The sequence below is a fragment of the Ursus americanus genome, chromosome 11 (assembly GCF_024610735.1).
Source record: "Ursus americanus isolate L20-20 chromosome 11, mUrsAme1.1.p, whole genome shotgun sequence".
NCBI lineage: Eukaryota > Metazoa > Chordata > Mammalia > Carnivora > Ursidae > Ursus > Ursus americanus.
Window position 1 is genome coordinate 26,109,314 of NC_142137.1, and position 22,135 is coordinate 26,131,448.

The window sequence follows — 22,135 nt, forward strand, 5'->3', positions numbered from 1 at the left end:
CTGAGACAGACGTACCTTCAGAGTATGAATTATGGTGGGTCCGAATGCTCGTAAGTGCATTTAAAGCAGCATTCATCATTTGCTTTTGTGGGGCTAAGTGCGCATACGGCGCTTGGTGCTGCTGTGATAGCCGCCTGGTAGCTGTGAGTACCTACCCTCTTGCCCTAGATCCCAGACACTACAGGGAAGGTGGTGCCACAGAAGGGCTATCCTTTCCTTTCCTAGACGAGCTAATGAATTCTCCTTCCAAGGCAAGAGAAAAAACCCAGGTCCCCGAACACTGCGCAAGGTCTCGTGTCATCAGTCTGGGGAGGGGGGGCGGAATTGGGCTCCTCACTGGCATTTCTACATCTGCTGGGAGATGAGTCTGGAGGCTGAGTGGACGGCAGGGACAGAATTACTAAGGGTCTCACGTGCTGAGTAAGAGGTCAATCCTTCACTTGTTGCTGCATTCGGCCACTATCTATTGAGCCCCCTATGTGCCAGACCCCGTTCTAGCTGCTGAGAATGCAACAATAAATAAAACGGACAGATCCCCAGTCTCATAGAGCTTGCATTTTAGGACTAGAAGACAAACGTTAAACACATAACAGGTCAGATGATTACGCGTGCTATGGAGCAGATAAAAATAGGGTCGGGGAAAGAGAGTAATGGATGCTGTTTTATATAGGAAGGTTAAGGAAACTATGTTCAATAAGGTGACATCTAAGCAACAACCTGAAGGATGTGAGGGGTGAACCACGTGGATAACTGGAAACAGAGTATATTCTAGAAGGGAATAGCAGTGCAAAGGTTCAGGCAGGATCATGCTGATATGTTTAAAAAAGGGGGGGAGGCAAGACCAGTGTGGTTGGCACTGGGGACCTGAGGGCTGGAACAGCAAATGAGGCCTGAGATGTTAGAACTGGGGCTGCCCAGGGGCGCCTGGGTGGCTCAGTCGGTTAAGCATCCAACTCTTGATTTCAGCTCAGGTCATGATCTCGGGGTCGTGGGATCGAGCCCCGCATCGGGCGCCAGGCTGGACGTGGAGCCTGCTCAAGATCCTTGCTCTTCCTCTCCCTCTGGGCCCCACCCCCCACAATAAAAAGAACTGGGGCTGCCCAGGGAGCCTGAGGCCCAAGTAGGACAAGTGATGTTGGCTGACTTACTTTGAAAGGATGGCCATGTTAAGGATAGACTCAGGGAGGAAGGTGGAAGAAGAAAAGCCAGTTAAGAGGTGAGGGATGGGCTAAAAGGTAGTAGAGGAGGTGAGAAGTGATCAGATTCTGTGTTTGGAGGGCAGCACAGGTAGGAATTATGGAGAGATTATGCCCTCAGGGTCATTCTGCTGACAGGTGGAGGTGTGAGGCACACATTCCCAGGGTAGAGCCCCCAGGAGAGCCGAGGAACACCAGAAACCGGTGGAGATGAGACACAGCTCGGCTTGCCAGTGTGTTGGCGCCCTCACTTGACTGCAATCACAGGGCCTACGTCAGCCCAGTTTTTCCAGACCCCCTGAGAGGAGGGATTGAGCTTAGAGTGTTCTAGAACCTGGTCAAGAGTGGTCTCCTGCGTTTGGTGCATTTCCCTGCAGGAAGAGTCCTGGGAGGTAAAGCAGCAAACAGTGCCCTGCACAGACCTCATCTGGGACAACGGCTTGGCCCGGGCTCTGCTTCGGGGCCCTTAGGAGGTCATATTTCTGCCCCAGCAATGAGTCTTCCATACTCTTTTCCTTACTCTTCTTTCAGAACACAAGTCAATTGAGGATTGTGAGGAGCTGGTGATCAATACTACGGCCACAATCAACAACTTATCTTACTATCAAGTGAAGAAGTCCGTAATTCAAGACAAAAAGCTATATATTGCTGAATGTAAGGTTCAGAACTGGGTTTGGGTAGATGAATGTTTAAGACTTTGACTTTATTAATGGAACATAGAATCGGTGTCATTCATATTTTCTGATTTCTTGTACAAATATCAAAGAGCCTGATTTGTTCCTAAGAAATCAGAATATGGGGGGAAATTAGGGTCTTAGTTCTTGCTAAAGTCCCTTATACTTTGTATTTTATTGTCACTTTAAGATTTTTGAGTTATTGGTATTTAGTACGATGCTGGTGTCTGGTAGCCTTTACATTAAAGGTTAAATTCACTGATTTTCTTTCTCTGGTCCCCAAACCCAGTGCTCATAAAGCTTCTTGTGAGTAATAACATGGATGGAATCCTAGAGGCTGTGCGTGTTTTTGGAAACCTCTCCCAGCACCATGACATCTGCGATTTCATTGTGCAGAAAAATGGTGAGTTAATGGCACTTAATGTTCATAAACATGTTCTTCTTGCCAATAAACAGCTAAGCAGTTTTAGAGCTTGGGTCATGACAATGTGATACTTGTCTCTGCTCTGGGACGAGTAGTGCTTTACATTCTGTTCCATCCGTACTTAAGGCCTTCAGCTCAGTATGCCAAGACAGATCTGGGCCGTGTTCTCACTGTTCCTCTTTCCTTTGTGAGTGGTCTTCAGAGCGCCGAGACGGTGTGTGTGTGTGTGTGTGTGTGTGTGTGTGTGTGTGTGTGTTAAGGGAAACAAGTAATCTGTAGTCATCACTACTGTCCCTGAGAACGGACTCAAGAGACATTCTCCTTTATGTACTAGAATGTCCATAACAGTATGTCTCGTAATAGCAAAAAATGGAGAAATCCTAAGTGTAAAATACATTCTGACATTCACGCAACAAAAAGTTCTATATTGGGGTGCCTGGGGGGCTCAGTTGGTTAAGTGTCCAACCCTTAATCTCAGCTCAGGTCTTGATCTCATCAGGGTCATGAGTTCAAGCCCTGCCTTGAGCACCACACTGGGCAGTGGGGTCTACTTAAAAAAAAAAAAAGTTCTACATCAATTAAAATAAATGAACTAGATTTTCATGGATCAACATGAATCAGCCTCAGACATGTAATACAGTAGCGAAAAAGCTAGTGATCAGAGGGTATATAAAGAATAGTGCCATTAAATAGGTTTTAGAACATGCATAACGATCATGAGTATTGTTTATGATCGATCTCTGGATGCCCCCCCCCCACGGGCTCACTACCTAAGCCGAAGGCAGACGCTTTACCAACTGAGCCACCCAGGAGCCCCCGTTCTTTAGACTCTGAAACACACACACATATGTGACCCACCCACGGGAGCAAAGTCAGAGCAGGATGGCCACCTGTCAGGTGTGGGGGAGAACAGGAGGAGGCAGAGCACACACTTTTATCCAGCCTCCCCCAGCCCTTTGCCCTGCCCCTGCTGGGGGTGTGAAGAAAACAGGACGAAGAGTTCCGTTTCCTGGAAGTAAAGGAAAGTGGTTCCCAAAGGTGGGGGGCCTGTCTTGCCCTGAGCTGTCCCCTACCCTGGGAGTCCTGCCTTGCTACGGGCTGCTTTCCAGCCCCCTGAGCACGTCTTCTCTTACAAACCCTGGAAGACTTTAGAGAAGATCTCAGCCGGAGCCTACTCTCCTGCCCCAGGGTTGTGTATTTAAAGAAAATTGCTGGTGAAGGTTCAAAAGGGCCTTTGAGAAGAATCAGGTGTTAGAGATGAATGTCACCTGTGTGGTTGGACCCAAGATTTTGTTCCCCTTTTCTACGAGAAGGGACTGTATCACTGCCCTGGAGAGGGAGCTGCCGCCTGGGTCAGATACAGCACTACCTGGGTTCCGAGGACCTGGGGCGGGGGCGGGTTCTAGTGCAGCGGGTGTTGGCAGGCGCACAGCTGGGCATGGTGAAAGCCTTCGGGAGAATGGATTAAGCCCTCTAGCCAGTTTCCAGTTCTGTAAGCCACTCCCCATTTCCCCCTTTGCCGTTTGTAAACTGAGGCACAGCTGGGAACCCTGAGCTTTATTGGTCCGTGTGTTTTCTCTACGCTCCCAGTACATAAGTTCATGATCGCACTGCTGGATGCCGAGCATCAGGATGTTTGCTTTTCTGCCTGTGGCGTTCTCCTAAATCTCACTGTGGATAAAGACAAGCGTGTCATCCTAAAAGAAGGAGGTGGCATTAAAAAGTAAGTTTCAAGGCACGGAGTCCCGACTTTCTCATAGTTTCCCAGGGTGGAGGTATTTCAGCGTTTCAAACCGCCAAGCTACGACTCTTAAAATAATTCAGAAGTAGGTTATTGCTACTTTCTAGCTACTTAAGTTTGTAGATGTGAGATGCTTAAAAATAATCACCAAGTTACATATAATACATATTAAATAATACGGAAGGATAATCATCATTATGCTAAAAATATAAAAATTAAAGATTCTGACCTAATGACTTCTCAATTTGACTTTTTAAAAACTCAGGTTGGTGGATTGTTTAAGACATTTTGGTCCTACCGACTGGCAGCTGGCCAGCTTGGTTTGCAAAACTTTATGGAACTTCAGTGAAAATATCACCAATGCTTCATCGTGTTTTGGAGATGAAGACACCAACACGCTCTTAGTCCTGCTGCCATCATTTTTAGGTAAGACCTTTTTTTTTTAATAATATTTTTTTATTATGTTAGTCACCATACAGTACATCCCTAGTTTTTGATGTAAAGTTCCATGATTCATTACTTGCGTATAACTTCTGACCGTGAGTCCGTGAGTTTTATCAGAGTAAGAGAATTGTTTTTTTCTCTGACCTGCATGAATAAAGATTGGTATGTGTTTGAGTAGCTGTGTAAATTTGGAAGTATCTGGAAGAGGCTGAATGTTATTTACAGTGGGGGCACAAGGACTTTTAACTCATTGGATACTGTCATGATTTCTGTTGCTTTTTCTTTTCTTTTTTGCATTTTTTTGTAGACTGCTTGAATCCAAGATCTCAGCATAAATTATTGCTGTTTAAAAATATATAGATGTCGTAATTGAGAAATACGGCTAAAAGCTATTCCGAATTAAGTCATGCTTTTAATGTATCTATACATTTTATTTTAAAGATTTACTTATTCATTTTGAGAGAGAGTGAGAGCACTGGGGGTGAGGAGGGACAGAGGGAGAGGGGAAGAGAGAGAATCTTAAACAGACTCCCCCCTGAGCATAGAGCCCCACGCGGGGCTTGATCTCACGAACCTGAGATCATGACCTGAGCTAAAGCAAAGAGTGGGAAGCTTAAGTGACTGAGCCATGCAGGTACCTCCACATCTATACGTTTTAATTAATAGCCGTATCAGTTATAATGTGGAAGGGTGTCTGTGAAACTATTTGGACTTTACAGTGGGGTTCAGACCACTGAAGGGTAGGAAATCACTGATAGAAACCGAAGGAAAGAGGATAGTTCCTTACATTTAAAAAAAGGTTTTTTGGAGATTTTTTTTTTTTTTTTTGGTCCTGGGTTAGGTCTAAAAACAATGATTTGAGTAAATAAATGAGTGTTTTCAATAATCCTTTCCCCCAAATGGAGGCAATGTGCCTACCATTACCCAGCCACTGTGTTGGATCAGCATGGCCACGTGGAAAGGCTCCGTGTGACTCAGCAGTCATGGATTCAAATCCCCGTGTTCTCTTACGGTGTGATTCGACAAGAGAATTTCAACACCTGTCTTCCCGTCTCTACGATGGGGACGTGGTAACCCTGCCGCGCCGCAGGGAGTAGTGAGGATCGAACAGAGCGCGTCATGAAAAGACCAGTTCAGAGTTTAAAACCTTGCTTTTGTCACTTCTAAGTTTTTGACGTTGCGCTTAACCTCCCTGAATTTGTATTTTCTCGTCTCTAAGCTAGGGGCAATTGATGGGCACTTTGCAGAGTTATTAGCGCGGTAAAGGAGGAGGCCTGTGCAGAGCGCTTGACAGAGCGCCGGCCACACAGCACGTCCTCAAAGCCGGGTTTTGAAGGTGCTTTGTAAATTCTAAGTGTTGTAACAGTGTTATTAAACAGGAACTCAGAACCAGAAGTTATCTGAAAGACTCAGGATTGCTAAGTTGATGTGAAATTTGCTTTCTCCCGGGAAAATAAGTGTGTGTGTGTGTGTGTGTGTGTGTGTGTAGGAGTAAGAAAAAATGAACAAGATTTTCAATCATTGAGGTTCACGGTGTGCTCTGGGAACCCTGAGCTTTCTCAGGTTGCCAGGAGCCAAAGTCTGCGCTCAACTTGCCTTAATTCAGCTCACAAGTGTGGCAGAACATTGGAATCAGGCGTGGAATTTAAAAAACACACACTTGTCCTGACCCCATCCCCAGAAATTCTGATCTAAGGAACTCGGGGGTGTGGCCCATTATCTGCATTTTTTTCCCCCCAAAGTTCCCCAGCTGAGTTTGCTAGGCAGCCAGGCTTGAGAACCCCTGCCCTGGTTAAGGAAGGACTTTAAGGAAAGGGGGCACATCACCCAAAGCCTCCTGGAGAGGCACTCAGGACCTGGACAGTCATTCCAGATGAAACCAGAGTCCCTGACGGACCACTTCAGCAGCAGGCCATCATCCGCTCCACCCTGCGGGGGACGCAGCTCTGCTCTGTCCCTGCTGTTATGCAAGAAGTGCCCGTAAGCTCCCGCTTGGTCCTGACTTCAGCTGTCTCCGGGGGGCCTCTTGCTGCCCTCAGTGTGACACTCCTCCGCTGTTGGCTCACCTTCCTATTCGTCTCCCATTTGGGGAAGAGGTGTAATTGGTCTGTGCATCACTCCCTTGGGCTATAGGGCCTTCGGGGCTTAGGCAGCAGCTGCCTCCACCGCAGGCTAGCCCTGGCTTCCTTGGGCACTTAGGTCTGGAGGAGACAACCATAAATAACAAAATGGCAGGGCCACGGGCAACAAGGGCCCCTTGGAAGCTGGTGTGGGCATGGCCAGCTCCTCAGCAGGGACAGAACCTGGCAGGCACTTCATTCTAGTAGGCCTAGTGCCTGCTCCCCCCTCCCTCGGCCTTCCCTTAGGACCAGGTTGGCCTCTCCTTGTGCTTCCCCAACCACTGAGCCTTTGCGTGTGCCGTACCCCTCACCCGCCTAGCCAGGTGCTGCCTATCCCGGCAGACCCTTCTCACATCCCTTCCAAGTTCACGGTCTAGTCATAGGAAATCTGTACTTCTTAAATAGCAATCATGAACGGTGTAACGTCTCCTGTGTTCTTGATCTGTAACTTTTATCTTGTTTCCCCACTCCAGTTGAGCCACTTTAGGGAAAGGATATTGCCGCCTACGAAGGAGGTCCTTGATAGATGCCTGTGGAGTGGCTAACTTTCTAAATCCCCACGCCAACCCCTGGAAGGGGACTGTGGCATGGATAACAAAAATAAAGCCAGTTGATTAGGGAGCCAAGTAACCAGCACCGTTTGTCAGGGATTTCTCACATGACCAAAGGCCTTCCTTACAAACCCTCAGGACTGGGCCATTTCCTGGTTTCTCCCTCCACAGACCGTTACTTCTGACAGGGTTGCAGCTGTGTCTGACCAGTCGGGCAGCAGCAAGCCCTATGGATATGGGGGTGAGAGTGGGCTTGAATTTCCACCCTTTCACAAAGACAGCTAAAAAGCCACTCATTTGGGAAACAGGATGAGCCGTTAAGTCACAGAGCCCCATGCTGAAACATGAGCACTGTTTTTAGAGATGACGACAAGGCAATCGATATAGAAATATAAGTTATTTGAGTTTTTCTTGCTGGGTGACTGAGGCGGGGCGGGGGCGGTGGAAGGAGAAACTGATGGTCCTCCACATGGTTGGGACATTGGGAGGCTGACTTTCTTTTTGGAAAGTTGTCTAAAACTTCCCGATGATTGCAGTCACTTCTTACAAACTCATTAGCCGTGTATTTATGTTGAAGTTCTTAAGTGCTGTACCCTGGCGCCCTAGTCTACCCTGAGCTGCTCTCACGGGAGCTGGCAACTGGCGATCAGAGCATGTATTGTGAACGTAAAGTACACAGGTTGTGTTTTGTTCATTATAAGGTATACGCCACTTAGCACCTACGTTACGAGACAAGGGGTAGCGTGGGGCCCGATGTTCAAGTTAAAGGATCACGTTAAAGGGGCACCCGGCTGGTTCAGTCGGTGGAGCATTCAACTCTTGATCTCGGGGTTGTGAGTTCAAGCCCCATATTGGGTGTAGAGATGACTTAAATAAATTTCTAAAAAAAAGAAAGAAAGAAAGAAATTGCATTAACAAGCCCACGCCAAACAGCATGGACCGTGAGGACTGTGCCTTATAATAGGGCAATAATTAAACCCTCAGTAGCTGCCTGGTGCCAACTGCAAGCTGCAGGATAGCGCAGTGAGGAGGAGAAGCTTTTGCTGATACCGCAGAATACTGAAACTATATTAGAGATGGTGACGTAATGATCACCAAGAAATTTAGTGTTTTGAGTTCCTTACCTCTTTCTATACCTTTTGAATACCTTGCCTTAAGTTCTAGTATTAGAAGTGTGCTCTGCACGAAGAAAGCTTTAGAATGTTTGGTTATCTAAATCTGTGCTCTTCACAGTGTCCAGCATCCTTAAAAAACGAGGTGGCAAAGGAAGAAAATACCAGAATATAGCACATGTAGTAAAGCTAAGTAACTATTGTGAAACAGTGGCTTATACATAAGTTTGTAAGTCTCTGTCCAGTCATGACATATGTATTTTTTAGGTCACAGTCAAGAGTTTGAAAATCACAGATGTCAATTGTCCTCTGGCGTTCTTGGCGATAAAGTTCCAAAATGTAATACGGAGCGTCAGAGGGGCACTTTCTTAGGTATTTGCTGTATTGACTTTCAAACCGCAGACTGCTTTTCTCTTACCTGTAGCTATTTGGCCACTTTTGTTATGGTGTCTAACCCGATTTACAAATTAATAGGGTCTGAGTGTGGATTAACTAATCTGAGGCCAAACCTCAAGAAAAGTAATATAGTCTTGACCTTAGATTGAAAAAAGCCCCCAAACACCCAACTCGAGATTTGCTAAACCTACTAAATCCAACCAAAGCCCCGGGGCAGAGGAAACGCCCAGTGCCCGGGGAGCTGTTGGCCCTAAGCCTTTTCGGGGGAAAAAAGGGCATAAAGTAAGAGAATTCATTGTCTAATAGAAGTTTGTGTTCAGAAAACCTAGAAAAGAGTGAGCCAGAAGATGATCTAGCAATCTGAAAGTGCTTTGTCTCTCAGGCTGCTCTTGTCTGGAAGTAGCCCGGTGGGAAGGGCTTGGAGGCACCGAAAGCCACCTGCATTGTCCTCTCAAGGCCCTGGTTAGCGTGTGGGTGGGGAGATCCAGGTTTGCTCACCGGCCTCCGTGGAGCGCCTCGCTGAAGTGTTTGTGTCTGTCCAGAACTTATCTCAGTGCTGCATAGCTGTCCTCTTGGTTGGAGAAGAGGAGGGGAGGGTACAAACGGGGATTCCAGGCCCCCTTATCTTATTCTGAGTGCCGACGCTAACACCAACGGTGCCAAAGTACACAGGGTCAAGGAAAATAGTCAGTGTAGAAAATTCGATGTAAACAGTAATGAAGCATTTTATAATGGGATTTTAATTGGCCCCATGGAAAAAAGTTTGCTAGTTATGTAAGTAGCAATATTTGTGGTCACTTTCGGGCTTAGTGGTTCCCACTTACAAAGTCCGCCTCTGCCACAGACCTCGGAAGTGGCAGAGCCAATCTTCTGACTGGCAGGCCGGTGCATTTTCCTGAAGTCCTTCACATGGGGCGTGAGGCCCAATATAAACAGGTAAAAATGGTGTGGCAGGTTGGCACAGAAACCTCTGTGGCCGTTTATCTTCCTATTTGGATTGGATATACTTATGATGTTTGCAGAACTCAGGGTGCCCTTGGACTAAGAAGCAAATTAAGGTTGTAATTTCACTTTTTTGTTGTTGTTGTAACTAGCGCTTTTTGCATTATACATAGAGTGACTTGGGATTCTAATACTCCTTGGGATTCTCAAAGTCTCCTATTCACTGTTATTGGCAAGAGCATGGGGCATTGCCTTTTCAAAGCAGCACGATGGGGCTACTTTGAAGCCAGCAAAATTGATTTTAAAGTCAAGTTTACGGTGTCAAATTCAACTGTGCTACTTTCCCCCAAAGACTTCCCGATTCCTTTTATATCTGCCAATCGCTAAAGTAATTGACTTTTCTAATGTGCAGATAAGGAAGTAACCATTAATATTTTGTCTCTTCTGAGAAATTGTGATCTGACTTTGGATGTGGACTTACATAGAAACATTTAGGGATTAGTCGAAATAAGAGCTCATTTCAACCTAGGATTTTTTCTTTTGAGAAGATTATTATCCTTTTTATTAAGAGATTACGAATATTTTTAAATAAGTCTAGTTTAAAGCACCAAAGACAGTAAAGAACTACTTCTGTAAAAAAAAACATCTTAATCCCCAAAGCATATCCGTGTGTCGTATTGGAATCAGAGATGACCCAGGATGAGTTTAACTTCTGCCAACAAAAATTAAACTTTATCCAATAGGATTGCATTTCCAAATAATTGCTGTAATTTTAATTTTTCCGATACAGATGAAGAGCTAGCCCTGGATGGCAGTTTTGACCAAGACCTAAAAAACTATCACAAACTCCAGTGGGAAACAGAATTCAAGCCTGTGGCACAGCAGCTTCTCAACCGAATTCAGAGTCATCACACCTTCTTGGAACCCCTGCCTATTCCTTCTTTCTAACACGATGCAGTTTACCAACGGGAACAGGAAGTCAGGTCTCCTTCATTCTTAAGCAGTGATAACAGACACGAACATTTGTTTTTCGGTAGTGACAAATATTGAAAGTTCTTCAGATACTGATTTTAGGGAGTAGTCTAAGGATTTTAAAAGAAATAAGCTTCCCCCCCCATTAGGTATTATGGAAAAATGAATATAAGTGTACTTTGTGCTACGAGAAATGTAAGATGCAAATATATCCATGATTTTTCTAAGTAAATGACTTTTTCTTCTATTCTCTATTCACTACTTCAATTCTAATCTTAAAGTCCCGATTTAACAATTCTGGGATTGAAGTGTTTGTCCGCTCAGTAGTTAAATGAACTGTGCAATGAAGAAATTGGATTTTTGCATATAGGAAGAGTGGTGGTCAACACTACGAGGAACACACTCCTTCATTAACATCTGCACTGATTCTTGTAACCTCTAATAATAATTTTCTGGTTAGGTACTAGGATTTTTCTGGTTCTCCTATTAAGAGCACGAGTAAGCAGAAACATATAGAAAAGACTACTTTGGACAATCTACTCTTTATTAAATAAGGAAAATAGATGGAAAAAAGAGTATTTTACCTCTTTCTTCTCATTTGAAATAAAATGACTAGACCAGACAGTCCTTCTAATTGTAACTTCCTGTGAGTAGGGAGGTGATACAATGTCCAAAGGGTCTAGGCTTAGCTGTATGGCAAATCTCCGTTTGAATCCTCACTATCTCCTGCTTCAGACGTGGGCAAGCAATTTAATTTCTTTAGCTTCAACTGTAAAATGGGAATATTTTATTATAGTTCAGCTTGGGGGGAACAAAACATTAAATGGGCAAATTGCCTAGCACAGTGTCTGATGTGGTGAGTAGGTGCTCAATAAATGGTAACATTATGATGGTAATTAGCTTATTAGTTTGCCATTCTTTGCAGGGTAAGTTTGGCCTTTGAATAAATGACGAAAGCCAAAGAAACTGAGATTACCATTATCCCATCTTAGCCAAGTGAAGATTTGGAAATAAAAGTAGATGTACTATTCGGCTTGGAGAAAAGCTGTTATCAATGGCTCCTCACCCTTCAAAATGCCAAGAGTAATGGGAAGAAGGCAGGTACCCCAGACTGGATGGCTTTCAGAGACCATTAGAAAATACCTACATTTCCAGGAAGAAATAGACCTTCCTAGGGCCCTTCTAGTCTGGGGCTTGTCTCTGGCGAGGGCTCAGCAAAATCCCCTGGGGACACGCCTATTGTATAGTGTGATGGGCTCATGTCGAAACGATTTAAGGATCTAAGTCTTAAAATTTTTTTTTATCCACAGCAGGCTATATGTTCTACTTCCAGTGAAAAAGATTAAACTATCTCCCCCCAAACAGCCCCCTCAGTATTTATAACTAATCTAACAACTCATGGTAAGAGTACCGCTACCTGTCCTCCGTCATGTAAACGCCTCACCTTCGGCCTGCTATGCAAGCTGGACCTTTTGGAGCTATCTATCTTCCCCCCGCCCCTTTGTAAAAGATCTTATTTTTCAAGCGATCTCTACATTGGACATGAAGCTCAAACTCACAACCGTGGGATCAAGAGTCACATGTTCTACTGACTGAGCCAGCCAGGCACCCCAGCCTTTTTGAAAAAGTGATTAAAAAAAAAAAAAAAAAACCTGTAACATAACATTGACCATACTATTTTGAAGTGTACAGTTCAGTAATGTTAGGTATATTCACATTGCTCTGCAACAGAACTCTAGAACTTTTTCATTTTGTAAAACTTAAACTCTGTATCTGTTAAAAAAAAAAAAAAATCCCCATATCCTCTTCCCCGCGCCCCAGCTCCTAGCAACCGCCATTCTACTTTGTTTCTGTGAATTTGATGAGTTCAGATACCTCACGTAAGTGGAATCATACAGTATTTCTCCTTTTGTCCTGGCTTATTTCACTCAGCATGATGTCCTCCAGGTTTGTCCATGTTGAAGCATGTGACAGGACGTTCTTCCTTTTTAAAGCTGAATAATATTTCCTTTATGCAGATCCGATATTTTGTTTATGCAGTCGTCTATCAACGGGCATTCGGTTTGCTTCTGCCTCATGGCGATGGTGAATTATCCTGTTTTGAACATGGCTGTGTAAATAGCTCTTTGAAATCCCGCTTTCAGCTCTTTTGGGTATACATCCAGAAGTGGAATTACTGAATCATAGAGTAGTTCTGTTTTTAATTTTGGGGGGAGTATCTGAACTGTTTCTCATTGAGGCTGCACTGTCTTACATTACCACCAACAGTGCACAGAGGTTCGAGTTTCTTCACATCTCTGCCAACACCTGTTAAGTTTTTTATAGTAGCCGTTGTAAGGGGGTGAAGGGGTAGCTCATTGTGATTTCGATTTGCATTTCTCTAATAATTAGTGATGTTGGATGTCTTTTCATATGTGTATTGGCCATTTGAATATCATCCCTGGATTAATGTCCTTACAAGTCCTTTGCCCATTCTTTTAGTTGGTCTGTTTGGGTTTTTTGTTGTTGTTAAATTGAAGGAGTTCTTTATGTATTCAGGGTATTAACCCTTTATCAGGCAGGTATACAATCTGCAGATGTTTTCTCCCATAGGTTGCCTTTTCACTCTGTTGATTGTGCCCTTTGATGCACAGAAGGTTTTTTGGGTTTTGTTTTAAAGTAATCTCTATGCCCAACATGGGGCTCGAACTCATGACCCTGAGATTAAGAGTTGCATGTTCTAGCAACTGGGCCAATCAGGCACCCCATCGATGCACAGAGTTTTTAAGTTTGTTGTAGTTCTAGGGGTTTTTTTACTTTTGCTTTTGGTGTTATATCCAAAAAATCACTGACACATCCAATGTCCTGAGGCTTTTCCCCTGTTTTCTCCTAGGAATTTTATAGTTTCAGTTCTTACATTTAGGTCTTCAATCCATTTTAGTTAATCTTTGCGTGTGATGTAAGTGAGGGTATTGACTTCGTTCCTTTGCATGTGGATGTCTACTTTTCCCAGCATCATTTGTTGAAGTGCCGTCACTTCCTCATTGAACATTCCTGGCACCCTTGTCCATCATTTGGCTGTATGCGTGAAGGTTTGTTTCTGGGCTTCTGTTCTATTTCATTGCTCTGTCTGTCTGTATGTCAGTACCACGCTGTTTTGATTACTCTAGCTTTGTAATGTGTTTTGAAATCAGGCCATGTGAGACCTCCAACATTTTTTTAAAATTTTTTATGGAAGTATGGTCGACCTACAATATTATATTAGTTTCAGGTATATAACACGGTGATTCAACAAGTTACCTTATGAAATGCTCACCAAAGTAAGTGTAGTTACCATCTGTCACCATACAAAGTTATTATAACTTTATTGACTATATTCCCTATGCTGTACTTTTCATTCCCATGACTTCTTTATAACTAGTTTGTACCTCTTAATCCCCCTTTTTAAAAGATTTATTTGAGAGAGAGAGTGAGAAAGAGTGTGTGTGTGCACGTGTGTGTGAGTGGGGGAGGAGCAGAGGGAGAGGAAGAGAATCTCAAGCAGGCTCTCTGCTGAGCATGGAGCCTGACTTGGGGCTTCATCACACAACCCTGAGATCATGAACTGAGCCGCAACCAAGAGTTGGGACGCTTAACCAACCCAGGTGCCCCCCTTTTAATCGCGTTCATCTATCTTGCTCATCCCCTCTCATGTCCTCAACTCTGGCAATTACCAGATTATTCTCTGTATTTATTAGTCTGCTTCTGGTTTTTGTTTGCTTATTCATTTGTTTTTAAGATTCCATATGTAAGTGGAATCATATAGTATTTGTCTTTGATTTATTTCACTTAGCATAATACCCTGTAGGTCCATCCATGTTGTTGCAAATAGCAAGATTCATTTTTTATTATTGCATAATATTCCATTGTGTGTATATATACCACATCTTTATCCATTCATCTATCAATAGATGTTTAGGTTGCTTCCGTAACTTGGCTATTGTGAAAAATGCTGCAATAAACATAGGGGTGCATATATTTTTTTAAATTAGTGTTTTCCTTTTCTTCGAGTAAATACCCAGTAGTGGAATTACTTAATTATATGGTATTTCTACTTTTAATTTTTCAAGGGACCTGCATACTGCTTTCCATAGTGGCTGCACCAATTTACATTCTCACCAGTAGTGCACGGGACGTTCCTCTTCTCCCAATCTTTGCCAACACTTGTTAGTTCTTGTCCTTTTGATAATAGCCATTCTGAGTGGTGTGAGGTGATCTCTCATTGTGGTTTTGATTTGCATTTCCCTGATTAGTGGTGTTGAGCATCTTTTCATGTGTCTGTTGGCCATTTGTATGTCTATTCTTTGGAAAAATGTCTGTTCGGGTTTTCTGCCCATTTTTAAATTATATTCTTCGAGGGGTTTTTTGGTGTTGAGTTGAATGAGTTCTTTATGTACTTTGGATATTAACTCCTTATTGGATATATCATTTGCAAATATCTCCCAAAATCAGTAGGTTGCCGTTTAATTTTGTTCATGGTTGCCTTCACTGTGTAAAAGCTTTTTAGTTTGATGTAATCCAACAGTTTATTTTTGCTTTTGTTTCTCTTGCCTGAAGAGACTGATCCAAAAAAATATTACTAAGACTGATGTCCATGAGTTCACTGCCTATATTTTCTTTTAGGAGTTTTGTGGTTTCAGATCTTACATTTAGGTCTTTTAATCCCTTTTGAGATTGTTTTCTTTTCTTTTTTTTTTTTAAAGATTTTATTTATTTATTTGACAGAGAGAGAGACAGCCAGTGAGAGAGGGAACACAAGCAGGGGGAATGGGAGAGGGAGAAGCAGGCTCATAGCGGAGGAACCTGATGTGGGGCTCGATCCCATAACGCCGGGATCACGCCCTGAGCCGAAGGCAGACGCTTAACCGCTGTGCCACCCAGGCGCCCCTTGAGATTGTTTTCTGTATAATGTAAGAATGATCCAGTTTCATTCTTTTGCATGTTGCTGTCCAATTTTCCCAACACCATTTATTGAAGAGACTGTTGTTTCCCCATTGTGTATTCTTGCTTTTTATCATGTCCTTGTGACCATATAAGTGTGGGTTTATTTCTGGGTTCTCTATTCCTTACTATTGATCTATGTGCCTGTTTTTTGTGCCAGTACCATACTGTTTTGATCACTTTGTAGTATAGTTTGAATCTGAGGTTGTGATACCTTTTAGCTTTGTTCTTCTCGAGATTGATTTGGCTATTTGGGATTATTTGTGGTTCCACACAATTTTAAGGTTATTTCTTCTAGGTGTGTGAAAATACTAATGGTATTTTGATAGAAATTGCACTGAATCTGTAGATTACTTTGGGTAGTGTGTGCATTTTAATATTTTTTAATTTTATATTTTATTTATTTTTATTTATTTATTTATTTTATATTTTATATTTTATTTTATATATATTTTTTATTTATTTACTTTATATTTTATATTATATTTTATTTATTTTAATAAAATAAATATTTTATTAAAAATATTTAATATTTTTCCAGTCCATGAGCATGGTATATCTTTCCGTTTATTTGTGTTTTCTTCAATTTTTTTTCATCAATATCTTATTGTTTTCAAAGTATGTATCTTTCACCTAGGTATTTTATTCTTTTTGATGCAATTGTAAATAGGATTGTTTTCTTAATTTTTCTTTCTGCTAGTTTGTTATTAGTGTATAGCAATGCAATGGATTTTTGCATATTAATTTTGTATCTTGAAACTTCACTGAACTCATTTATTCTAATAGGTTTTCGGTGAAGTCACTAGGGTTTTCTGTATATGGTATCATGTCATCTGCAAATAGTGATCGTTTGACTTCTTCCTTACCAATTTGGGTGTCTTTTATTTGTTGTCTGATTGCTGTGGCTAGGACTTCCAGTACTATATCAAAGGAAAGTGGTGAAAGGGAAAATCCTTGTCTTGTTCCTGATCTTAGAGGAAAAGTTTTCAGTTTTTCACCATTGAGTATATTAGCTGTGGGTTTGTCATATATGGCCTTTATTATCTTGAGGTATGTTCCCTCTATGCCCTCTTTGTTGAGAGTTTTTAATCATGAACAGATGTTGAATTTTGTCAAATGTTATTTATCCTTCATTTTCTTAATGTGATGTATCATGTTGATTTGCAGATATTGAATATCCTTGCGTCCCTGAGATATATTCCACTTAATCATGATAAGTGACACTTTAAATGTATTTTTGAATTCGGTCTGCTAAGATTTTGCTGAGGATTTTCGCACCTATGTTCATCAGGGATATTGGTCTATAAGTTTCTTTTTTTGTGGTGTCTTTGTCTGGTTTTGGTATCAGGGTAATACTGGTCTTATAGAATGAATCTGAAGTACTCCTTGTATTTTTTGGAATAGTTTGAGGATAAGTATTTGCTCATCTTTAAATGTTTGGTAGAATTCATCTGTGAAGCCATCTGGTTCTGGACTTCTTTTTGTTGGGAGTTACTTGATTACTGACTAGTAACTAGTAATCGTCCTGTTCAAATTATCTATTTCTCCTTGATTATGTCTTGGAATATTGTGTTTCCAGGAATTTATCCATTTCTACTAGTTTGTCCAATCTGTTGGCATATAGTTTTTCATAATATTCTCTAGTTATCCTTTGTATTTCTGTGCTATCAGTTGTAACTTTTATTTCAGATTTTATTTTTGAATCCTATCTTTTTCAACTGATGAGTCTGGCTAAAAGTTTATCAATTTTGTTTATCTTTTCAAAGAATCAGCTCAGTTTAATTGATTTTTTTTTCTATTTTTTTTTTAAGTCTCTACTTATTTCCCCTCTGATCTTTTTTATTTCCTTCCTTCTATTAACTTTGGCTTCTGTTCTTTTTCTAATTCCTTTAGGTGTGAGGTTAGATGGCTTATTTGAAGTTTTTCTTATTTCCTGAGGTAGGCCTGAAATTGCTATAAACTTCCTTCTTAGAAATGCTTTTGATGCTTCCAAAGATTTTGAACCATTGTTTCCCATTTTTGTCTCCAGGTTTTTTTTTTTTTTTTAATTTCCTTTTGATTTCTTCATTGACCCATTGGTTGTTTAGTAGCATGATTAGCCTCCCCTTATATCTGTGTTTTCCAGGTTTTTTTCTTGTAATTGATTTCTAGTTTCATAATGTCATGGTCAGAAAAGATACTTGATGAGATTTTGATGTTAAATTTACTGAGACTTGTTTTGTGGCCTAATATGTGATCTGTCCTGGAGAATGTTTCATGTGCGCTTGAAGAGAATGTGTATTCTGTATTTGAATGGAATGTTCTGTATGTATCTGTTAAGTCGTTCTGGTCTGTGTCTTTCAAAGCCAGTGTTTCCTTATTGACTTTTCCGTCTGGATCATCTATCTATTGATGTAAGTAGAGCATGAAAAGTCCCCTACTGTTATTGTATTGCTGTCAATTTCTTTCTTTATGTCTATTAATATTTGTTTTATATATTTAAGTGTTCCTGAATATTTATTTACTATTGTTTAGATATGTTACAATTGCATAGATATTTACAATTGTTATATATTCTTGTTGGATTGATCCCTTCATCATTGGGTAATGCCCTTCTTTGTCTTTTGTTATGGTCTTTGTTTTAAAATCTATTTTGATGTAAGTATTGCTACCCCTGCTTTTGTTTTCCACTTCCATGGAGTATCTTTCTCTAGCCCTTTACTTTCAGTTTTTCTGTGTCCTTAGATCTGACATGAGTCTCTTGTAGGCAGCATATAAATGGATCTTGTTTTTTTTTTTTAAAGATTTTATTTATTTATTCGACAGAGAGAGACAGCCAATGAGAGAGGGAACACAAGCAGGGGGAGTGGGAGAGGAAGAAGCAGGCTCATAGCAGAGGAGCCTGATGTGGGGCTCGATCCCATAATACCGGGATCACGCCCTGAGCCGAAGGCAGACGCTCAACCGCTGTGCCACCCAGGCGCCCCGGATTTTGTTTTTTAAATCCATTCATTCTTTTGATTGGACTGTTTAGCTCATTTACAGTTAATTGATAAGTATGTACCTATTGCCATGTTGTTAATTATTTTCTGATTGTTTTTCTAGTTCTCTGTTCCTTTGTTCTTCTCTCGTTCTTGCCTCTTGTGATTAGATGACTTTGAGTCTTGTAGTTGGATTCCTTTCTCTTTATTATTTGGGTGTCTGTTACAGGCTTTTGGTTTTGTGGTGATCGTGAGGCTCATACAGAACACCTGCTGTGTACAGCGGTCCGTAGGAAGTTGATGGTTGCTGAAGTTCAACCACATTTTAAAAGCACTACATGTTTTATGTATATGTATATGAATCTCTTTCACGTATAATCCAAACACTTTTCAAACTGTTGTTTCTGTGCTGGGTCTTGGACAGTGTCATAAACCACTACCCCTTTAAGAGCAAAGTCTTAGTTTCCTATAGCTCTCCAGCTCTCCTGGAGTTAAGCCTCACTGCTTTTCAAAACCAGACATTATAGGGGCTTGTTTTCCCAGTGCAGGTCTTCAGGGTCAGGATGCCCAATGTGGGGCTTAGTCTCTTTGCTCCACAGGGAGAACATCTACACCTGTGATATCCCTCCTGCTATGGGTGGCCATCTTGGAGGCTTCATTCCTGACTACATCTTTTCTCCTACCTTTCTCAGTGTGGGTTCTTCTTTGTCTTTAACTGTCAAAGATGTGTTCTACCATTCTTCAGGTCATTTTCAGGGTGAGTTGTCTTATATGTAGCTGTTGCCTTGGTGTGTCCGTGAGAGAAGGTAAGCTCAGGATCCTCTCACTCAGCCATCTTTCTGCAATAAGCCAACCTTGTTCTTTGGCTCCTGGGGGTCCTTCGAGATTCCACATGAATTTTAGGATGAATTTTTCTATTCTTGCAAAAAATGGCATTTTCAGAGATTGCATCGAATCTGTAGGTTACTGTAGATATATTGACATCCTAACAATATCTTGAAGTCTTTCTATCCATGACCATGGGATGTCTTTCCATTTTTTTGTGTCTTCTTTAATTTCTTCCTTCCTTCCTTCCTTCCTTCCTTCCTTCCTTCCTTCCTTCCTTCCTTCCTTCCTTCCTTCCTTCCTTCCTTCCTTCCTTCCTTCCTAAGATTTTGTTTTATTTTGAGATAGAGAAAAAGAGCAGGGGGCAGAGGGAGAAGCAGGCTCCCCGCTGAGCAGGGAGCCCCATGTGGGGCTTGACCCCAGGACTCCAGGATCATGACCTGAGCAGAAGGCAGATGCTCAACCGACTGAGCCACCCAGGTGCCCCTATGTCTTCTTTAATTTCTCACTGCAGTGTACTGTAGTTTTCAGGGTGCAAGTCTCATATCGTCTTGGTTAAACTTACTCCTGTTTATTCTTTTTGATGCTATTGTAAATGGAATTGTTTCTTTATTTTCCTTTTCAGATTGTTCACTTTTAGGTTATAGAAATTCAGCTGATTTTTGTGTGTTGATTTTTGTATCCTGTAACTTTGCTGAACTTATTAGTTCTAACAGGTGTGTGCGTGTGTGTGTGTGTGTGTGTGTGTGTGTGTGATCTTTAGGGTTTTCTGGATAAAAGATCATGTCACCCTCAAACAGATAATTTGACTTTTCCTTCCTTTCTAACTTGAATGCCTTGTCTTTTTCTTGCCTAACTTTCCCGGCCAGGACTTCCAGAACAATGTTGAATAGAAACAGTGAGAGTAGCCATCCTTGTCTTGTTCCTGATCTTATAAGAAAAGCTTTCAGTCTTTCACTGAATATGATATTAACTATAGGCTTTTCTATATGGGCTTTATTACATTCAGATAGTTTCCTTCTATTCTATTTTGTTGAGTGTTTTTAATCATGAAAGGTGTTGAATTTTGTCAAATGCCTTTTCTGCATCAATTTAGATGATCATGGGGTTTTTGTCCCTCCTTCATTCTGGTAATGTGGTGTAGTGTGTTGATCATTTGTAGTATGTTGAACCATCCTTGCATTTCAGGAATAAATCCTACTTCATACTTTTAATGTGTTGTTAAATTTTCTTTGCTAGGATTTTGTTCAGGATTTTTGCATCAGTATTCATCAGGGGTGTTGGTCTGTAGTTTTCTTGTTATGTCTTTTTTTTTTAAGTTTTTATTTTAATTCCTGTTAACATACAGTGTTATATGAATTTCAGGTATACAATATAGTGATTCAGCATTTCTATACATCGTCCAGTGCTCATGATGACTAGTGCGCTCCTTAATCCCCATCATCTATTCAACCCATCCCCCCACCTACCTCCCTTCTAGTTTGTTCTTTGTAATTAGGAATTTGTTTCATGATTTGTTTCTGTCTCTTGTTCTCTTTGCTTGTTTGTTTCATTTCTTAAGTTCCACATGAGTGAAATCATATGGTATTTGTCTTTCTCTGCCTGACTTATTTCATTTAGTATTATATTCTCTAGCTCAATCCATGTTGTTGCAAATGGCAAGATTTCATTTGTTTTTATGGCCAAGTAAGATTCCAGTGTGTGTGTGTACACGCGTACACACACCAGCTCTTCTTTATCCATTCATCAGTTGATGGACACTTGGGCTCTTTCCATAATTTAGCTATTGTAAATAATGCTGCTATAAACATAGGGGTGCATGTATCTCTTTGAATTAGTGTTTTTGTATTTTTGGGGTGAATACCCAGTAGTTTGATTGCTGGATCATAGCATAGTTCTATTTTTAACTTCTTGAGGAAACTCCATACTGTTTTCCAGAGTGGCTGCTCCAGTTTGCATTTCTACCAACAGTGCAAGAGTGTTCCCCTTTCTCTACATCTTCACCAAAACCTGTTATTTCTTGTGTTGTTGATTTTAGCCATTCTGACAAGTGTGTAGTTTTGGTTTGTATTTCCCTGATAAGTGAGGATAAGCACATTTTCATGTGTCTCTTGGCCATCTAGATGTCTTTGGAAAAATGTCTGTTCATGTCTTCTGCCCAGTTTTTAATTGGATTTTTTGTTTTTTGGGTGTTGAGTTATATGAGTTCTTTATATTTTGGATACTAACCCTTTATTGGATATGTCATTTGCAAATATCTTCTCCCATTCTATGGGTTGCCTTTTAGTTTCTTTGTTTCCTTTGCTGTGCAGAAGCTTTTTATTTTTATGTAATCCCAATAGCTTTTTTTTTTTTTTTTTTTTGCTTTTGTTTCCCATACCTCAGAAGACCTACCAAAAAGAAGTTGTTACATTCAATGTCAAAGAAGGTAATGCCTGTGTTCTCCTCTAGGATTTTAATGGTTTCCTGTCTCACATTGAGGTCTTTAATCCATTTTGAATTTATTTTTGTGTATGGTGTAAGAAAGTGGTCCAGTTTCATTCTTTTGCATGTTGCTGTCCAGTTTTCCCAACACCATTTGTTGAAGAGATTGTCTTTTTTCCCAGTAGATATTCTTTCTTGCTTTGTTGAAGATTGACCATATAATTGTGGGTTTATTTCTGGATTTTCTACTCTGTTTCATTGATCTATGTGTCTTTTTTTGTGCCAATCTTTTGATGACGACAGCTTTGTAATGTAACTTGAAGTCTGGAATTGTTGTGCCTCCACCTTTGTTTTTCTTTTTCAAGATTGCTTCAGCTATTTGGGGTCTTTTGTGG

General features: G+C 41.2%; 1 protein-coding gene across 1 annotated transcript in view; it reads left to right on the forward strand.

Moving 5' to 3' along the window:
* Positions 1-14,425, forward strand: part of ARMC2 (armadillo repeat containing 2) — a 101,742-nt gene extending 87,317 nt beyond the window's left edge. The window contains exons 14-18 of the mRNA XM_045798426.2: positions 1,728-1,850; positions 2,160-2,273; positions 3,885-4,017; positions 4,301-4,461; positions 10,391-14,425. Of these exons, the coding sequence (XP_045654382.2) occupies positions 1,728-1,850; positions 2,160-2,273; positions 3,885-4,017; positions 4,301-4,461; positions 10,391-10,548 (689 nt within the window). The 3' untranslated portion in view covers positions 10,549-14,425. The remainder of the gene's footprint in view (positions 1-1,727; positions 1,851-2,159; positions 2,274-3,884; positions 4,018-4,300; positions 4,462-10,390) is intronic.
* The last annotated feature ends 7,710 nt before the right edge of the window (positions 14,426-22,135 follow it).